The following is a 7,259-nucleotide window of genomic DNA, read 5'->3' as shown; positions in this document are numbered from 1 at the left end:
CCTCAATAAAATATTTGAATTTCTTTGCATTCGTGCTTTTAACCCGGAAATAGGCGAGTTTCTATCCCCTTCAAGCTCCTCTTTGATGCTTGCTCTTTGTTTCCACATAGTGGCTTCCGTGTGCATGAGGTTTGAGATGAGTTTCTCCGTTTCCATTTCTTGTAAGTGCAGCTGGACATCAAAGGTCTCCTGCTCTTGCTGTTTTTGGATGTCTTTGAGGGATTTGGTTGCTGCGCAATTTTATCTCTAGTGCCCCGAAATGTATCTTTATGCCGGCCTTTAGAGTACCCTTGAGTCTTTTGAGCTTACGCGTGACAAGGCGAATTGGGCCATCACACGGCTTGGCTCAAATTTTAACTTTACCATATTCATAAACTGATTGTGCTCAAGCCAGATCTTTCTAAACCGAAATGGCACATTTTCCGGCTTAGTGTTTTTGTGACACCATCCCATTACTGGAGAGTGGTCAGAGAACTTGCGTTGCATTATCTTGCATCTCCAATTAGGATTTTCTATCAGCCAGCTATTGCATACAAGAGCTCTGTCTATCTTTGCCAAAATCCGCTTCTTCCCTATTTGCCTATTGCACCAGGAGAATCTATGTCCCAGAGTAGCCGTGTCCAAAAGAGCATTGTTGTTAATGAAATCCACGAACTCATTCATTGCTCTTTGGTTCGGACACCTTCCACCTTTCTTCTCAGTTCTTGTGGTGATGGAGTTGAAGTCGCCAATAACAAGCCAGGGAGTGTTTAGTGCACCAACAACCCCAAGATCTTCCCATAAGGCTCGTCTTTGTATATAGAAGCATTTGGCATGTACAAATGAAATGAAGCGCTGATTCAAATTTACAGTTATATCTTTGTTCATTAATGACAACCACATTCACTGCCATGTCATTCTTCCAAAAAACCGGATATTTCCTATTTTGCTCTCCGGTGGTTATCGCGCAAAATTATTATCAGATCCCCGTTAATCAGCCATGAAGGAGTAACAGTGGGTGCTATAAGAGGCTCTGCCAAACCGATCAAGTCTGGCTTGTGCTTCTGGATGATGTCTTCTAAGTATAACTTAGGAGATGTTCTTCTCATTCCGCGAACATTCCAGAATAGGACGTTCGTCATTGATTTTGCAGAGTTATTTTTCCTCGCCCTTGTGGATGGAGGAGAGTACTCCTGCAACATCCATTTCGGCTTATTCTTTTTCTTAACTATCGTCTGCCATTGCTCTTCCCCGGGCTCTTCATTCTCATCATCCACTAAGTCAGCCCAGTTAACTGATCTCATCAGTGAATTTGCCTCATCTATTAATTTGGATCTGTTTCCGTCACCCAAGGATGTATTCTCAACATGTCCCGCCGATGTCGATGATTCTCGAAGTCAAATCCTCGCCATTCGAACCCTCATCTACTTTGCGCCTCCTCCTGGCGGCGGTTATGTTAACCACTCTTTGATGCGGCTCGGTAGCTCCATTTTACAACCCAATCCTCTGTCAAAGAGTTTTCCTCAACAACCTCTTCATGGGTGAAGTTAGACACTATGTTGGAGGTAGGTCCATGTGCTTGCGGAGAGGAGCAAAACTCTAAGCCCATAGCCTTGGTGTTCACCACTTGTAATCGGCGACCTCGCAATATTTGTACGAAAATTGAGCTAAGATAGATGGAGGCTCTTTATGCTAGAGCGATCTTCGGCATCCCCCACTTTCGAAAAAGCGATCTTTGATCCGCAGTACCTTAGCCCCATTATCTGCCCTGCTTTCCATCCCTCTTGCCACATTTGGACTCTTCCAAATGAACCTCTGTTTTCGATCATTTCCTTATCGGTCATCTCACTTTTCTCTTTGGGTGACATAGCACATCCTCCACTGGTTTCTCGGTTCTACATCCCGCTGATCATACCCATCCATTGACTTACGCCCCACAGCTGAAATCACTTTCTCACCCTCGGTATAAGAAGTCTCCAAAGACGCCTCAATATGGTTCTCGGGGATCCCCTCTAGGGAAAGATTCACTGCTGTGGACTGCTCTTTTGCTCCCTCTGCATCACCTTTCGATGTTGTGTTACCTTCTTCACCTGGTAACAGCTCTCCTTCAAGGCCTGCATATGATAGCCTCTCCACGAAACGATATTGTCTGCTGTAGCGAGCTTCTCTGCACTGGATAGTGCCACTGCTTTCCCCATGTTATTCTCCGTATATTTCCCTGCTGTGAGGTCCTCATTGGGAGCCATAGTGTGATCGTTGTCCTCCACTGTGTGTATCTCATCCAATTCAAGCCCCTCGAACCGGTTTTGCGTCTGAACTTCCTTGGGCTTGTCCTTGCTTTTCACTTCCCACAAAGACTCCCCTTGCTTGCTGGTCTCTCCAGAGTTCTTTTTCTTTCCGTGTCTTCTTCGTCTTTTTTCTCCCACCGGTTCTAATGGGGAGAGGATGACATCCACTACTCCCTCCTTATCCTTGTTTCCATTGTTTATATTGTGCCTCATATCGTTTCTAAGCCTCCGGCATTCAGTTACCAAATGTCCCACTACTTTGCAATGTGTGCACATTTTTGGTAGTTTGCCCACCTCGACGGTTTTGCGGAAGTTGGTAAACTTAGTCCCTTACAAATTTGATCCGCAGGGCCGGTTGGATAGGTCCACATCAACCAATATATTAGCATAGTATCCATACTCTCTGTTGAGGGTTTTCTCATCTATTTGCATAGGATACCCCACTCCCCGAGCTATGGACATCAGAGCCTCCGGCTCCCAGTATTCCTGACCAAGTCCAGGCAATCTAATCCAAACCAAACCATGGGATTGCTTTTGATTGTTGGGATTGAAGTTTGTAGTCCATTGACTGATTCTCATAAACATTTTGTCAAAGTCCCACGAGCCTTTCGCCCAAACTCTGTTTAGATCCTCTGCATTCGAAAATCGGAGAAACAGAAAACCTTTCCCGATGGGTGTGATCAACCATTCTCCTGATGGATTCCAAATTTGTGAGGCAATGACTCTCACTCTCTCCAGCGACACTTTTTTCAAATCTATCCTTCCCACTAAACAATGCTTGCAAAATGTCAACCCTTTTTCAAGAGCCTTCTCTGGGATAGTGATTCTTTGGATAATCCCCCATCTTTTCGAGGGATTGGTAGTTCACGGAATTCCACCGGTTGCCTAATATGGAGCTTTCGCGGCATCCGCTCGTAAGAAACTCTCGTATTCTCTGCTTGAGCTGCGTCGGCTCCCTTCTCGAGAGGGATGACGAATTATGATGTGACATTGTGATAGTCGACATCGATAGGTTTTCTCAAATTCATATAGGTCCATGTTAGTATGCCTAGTCGAACACATGACGTATATCGATTAGTGGGATTTCACGATAGGTAATAGAACCCGAGAAATGTGGATGAAGAGAAGAAATACCGGTTTCAAGCTTTTGGAACTCACCGTGTTCAAATAAGGATTTAACCCAAAAGCTTTTGATTTTACCGCCTTCCGAACTCTCACCGTTAGCGGTGGAGGATTTTACCAAGAGGAAGGTTTATTGAAGATGAAGAGGATAAGAGTTTTTTCTAAATTTGGTTTTAGCTAAAAGCAGCAAACTAGAGGAGTACCGAAGCATTGAATTAGCTTAAGTTATCTCGCACCCTGTCGCCCCACTAAAGGACCCCATTGAATTAGCTTACTAATTACTAGCTATAGTATTTCAAATCCAGCAAAGGTTGGTTGGTAACATAGCTAGTAAATTCGTTGACGGAAAAAGTTCGGTACGTCAATTATTCGCCTAAGATTCGAAATTTTCAACAATAATACTTTTAAATATTCGGTCCAATAAAACGCTAACGGTAAAAATACGATATACGTGTTTTAAACGGGTATAATACGAATATATTTCTTTAAAATTCGGCTATATATTTTACATTTAAAATTTTGATATATAAGTATATAACGTTTTTATTTTTATTTTTACAATTTTATTCATGAAAAAATAATACAAATGTCATTTTATTAAGCCAAACCTTATAATTAGTGAATAATTCGCGAATAATTCGCAATTATAAGCCCGACCCAACCAATTAGCGAATTAAACCGTATCATTCAAAAAAATTAGCCGAATTATTCGTTTTATTCGCCAAACCTTATAATTCGCGAATAATTCGTGAATAATTCGGCGAATTACTAGCTATGGTTGCTAAGAAGTTCTATGGTTAAAGCCCAAGTTTCAAAGAGAAAAAACCTTGTTAAAGCCCAATCAAAGCTGAAAAGTCAAAGTCAATGCGGGCAGAAATAGCGCATAAAAGTCAGCAGAACTTCCGCAGGCCGTATCTTTGGACTCAGACCTTGGAATTGGGCCTACCATATGTCAATATGACCGACTTGGAAAGAGCTTTCTAATGGTCCAGGCCTTGATCCAATCAGAGTAGTAGAAGTGGACGAAACAGCTATTGCAGTAATTTCCAGCAGAGAAACCCTTTTTGAACTTAAGTAATTGGGTTTTGGGTTCGATTTTATGGCCCAAAACATGGCTCCAAAGCCCATACACGAAATTGTAGACCTAGCCCTCTTTTATATAAAAAGGACTAAGGCATAACTCTCTAGGGAGTTAGTTTTTAATCCATACTTAGATTTTAAATCATAGATTTAGTTTTTAATATAGTTTTGAATCCTTAGACTCTCTTCCATTTGATTAATAAAGAAAATTTATATTATTTCAATGATGCCTTCTTCTAATTCTTCTATTAATGATAGTCTGATAAATCTAAACTAAACCTCCATTAGAGGGGTTTGATGAAGGTTGGATGAAGACTTCATGTGTTAGTTAGATTATTGCTTTTAAATAGTTTATCAATCTAGAGGCTAGTTTATTCTCCATGAGAATGGGTGAAATTTCCTCTAATGCTTTCTATTATTTGGTTAGAGATGTCATGAATAGTTAGGAATCAAATATCTAAGCTTTATTGATTGGGGTTGCAATAATCTACACTAGCATATTAGGAATTTTTCTCAGTGAATTCAAATCCCCCTAATCCCTTATTCCCATAAAAATCCATATTAAAATTGCTATAATATAATTTAGTTATCTTATTACTAAGACCCATCACAGTAGTATAATTAAAATATTGCTCTCATTGATTTTAAGTAGAATTGATTAAACTAGTGAAACTTTACATCTAAACAACTACGAGTGGAACGAATTCTCTACTCAACATATTGCATGATTAACGAGAGTAGAACTTTGATCAATTAGCGTAAATTCACATGCTTTTACTTCTGCCTAAGTTTAATTAGTTAACTAGGAGTAAACACCTATTTTTACGTTTATCACCATGGATCTAGGAGGTCCTGCTCCACATCTCGTTCGGGCTTCATGAGCATCTCTTCCCCCCAGGTGGGATCCTCCGCCGGGAATTCTGCTAGAAACTCTGCCACTGCCTAAGCCTACTCCGCTGTCCTGATCTGATACTGGATTTCATAAGAACTTAACATCATTGCCCATTTCAGCATTCTCCTAGATTTTTCTGCCTTCAGTGCTTGCTTGAGGGGCAGGTTCGTCACCACCACCACCGAATGTGCTTCGAGGTAAGGTTTCAACTTTAGGGCCGAGAATATCGGTGTTAAAGCATACTTCTCCACTCTACTGTATCGGGTTTCTTCATCCAGCAAGGTTTTGCTTTGGAAATATACTGGCTTTTCCACCTTGTCCACAACCCGGATGAGGACCAAGCTAACCGCGTACTCTGTAACCCCCAGATATAGGTAAAATTTCTCCCCCTGTTCCGGTTGCGACAATAACAAAGGAGCCTTGCCTAGATAATTCTTCAGTTCCTGAAACGCCTTCTCACATTCCGGCGTCCACACGAAATCCGGGGTGCTCCTTAGCATTTGATACAACGGTCTACACTTATCGGATGACTTCGAAATGAATCTGTTTAATGACGCAACCCTTCCCACTAACCGCTGCACTTCCTTAACGTTCTGAGGGGAGGGAATTTCCACCAAGGACCTTATTTGTTCGGGGTTAGCCTCTATGCCCCGATGAGTAACAATGTAACCCAGAAACTTCCCGGTGGTCACTCCAAATGTACACTTCTTTGGATTGAGCTTTAAATTATCGTTCAGCGATTCGCGAATGTCTCCTCGGGCCCCTCTAAGTGTTATTCTTCCGACATGCTCTTTTCCACCATATTATCTATGTATATTTCAATTCCCTTTCGAATCTTGCTCTCGAACATCTTTTCTCCCAACCGCTGGAAGGTGGCCCCAACATTCTTCAACCTAAATGGCATCCTTGTATAACAATATATACCCCCTTCCACCACAAAGGATGTCTTTTCCTAATCCGGACCGTACATCGCGACCTGATTATATCCCATAGAAGCATCCATAAACGAAAATATTTTGAAACCTGTTGTTCTATCCACTAACTCATCCACTCGTGGCATGGGGTAGCTGTCTGATAAGAGCCCAAAACTGTAGTTTTAACCCCTTAATAATCATACGTTTAGACCAATTATGTGAGTAATAATTAAGAGTTAACACTGATTACGTGTTTTTATGCATTTCAGGCTTCAAAGTCCATTATGTGTAGAAATTTGCCACTTTAGCGAGATAAAGAAGCAAAGGTCAGTTGCTAAGGAGTTCTGTGATTAAAGGCCAAGATTCAAGAAGACAAAGCCTTTCTAAAGCCTGGTCAAAAGCTGAAAAAGTCGATTGGGCGTAAAACAACACACAAAGTCGCCAGAAACTTCGAGGCTGTATCTTTGGACTCAGACCTCGGAATTGGGCCTACCTTATGTCAAAACGACCGGATCGGAAAGAGCTTTCCAATGGTCTAAGCGTTGACCCAATCAGAGGAGCAGAAGTGGACAAAAAGTCTGTTGAAGCCAACTACAGCTGAAATGGCCTTTTTGGACTGAAAGAATTGGGTTTTGGGCCTGATTCTCTGGCCCAAAACATGGCTCCAAGCCCATGCACGATTTTTGGATTTGAATGTATAAAAACCAAAGCTTCACTCTTTGTTAATGGTAGATAGTTAGACCTAGATTAGAAATTAGATTAGTAGCCTCCATTAATTAGTTTTAGATCTTAGTTTTAGAATTTCATTCCCTGTTTCAGATTAAAACTTTAAATCATTGTTCTTTATTGATTAGATAAATAAAATAGTTATTCTTGTCAATTTCGATTTTTGTCATTTACAATTTATTAGATCTAATTTCAATTCTTGTTATCATTCAATTCTTAGTTATTAATTAGATTTCGATTATTGTTTAGTTAAATTTC

The 7,259-nt window shown here is 41.0% G+C and overlaps 1 protein-coding gene across 1 annotated transcript; it reads right to left on the bottom strand.

The window, feature by feature from the left end:
* Positions 1 to 279: 279 nt before the first annotated feature.
* On the bottom strand, positions 280 to 867 carry LOC147514364 (uncharacterized). The gene has a single exon (XM_086592566.1). It carries the CDS (start codon positions 865 to 867, stop codon positions 280 to 282), a length of 588 nt encoding a protein of 195 aa, XP_086448692.1.
* Between the last annotated feature and the right edge of the window lie 6,392 nt (positions 868 to 7,259).

The sequence above is a fragment of the Coptis chinensis genome, chromosome 2 (assembly GCF_015680905.1).
Source record: "Coptis chinensis isolate HL-2020 chromosome 2, ASM1568090v1, whole genome shotgun sequence".
Classification (NCBI taxonomy): Eukaryota; Viridiplantae; Streptophyta; class Magnoliopsida; order Ranunculales; family Ranunculaceae; genus Coptis; species Coptis chinensis.
Note: the sequence above shows the minus strand (reverse complement) of the source record. Positions and strands in the feature narration are given on the sequence as shown.

Excerpts from the sequence above, each read along its gene's own strand:
- LOC147514364 (XM_086592566.1), bottom strand. The coding sequence starts at position 867 with ATGAACAAAGATATAACTGTAAATTTGAATCAGCGCTTCATTTCATTT.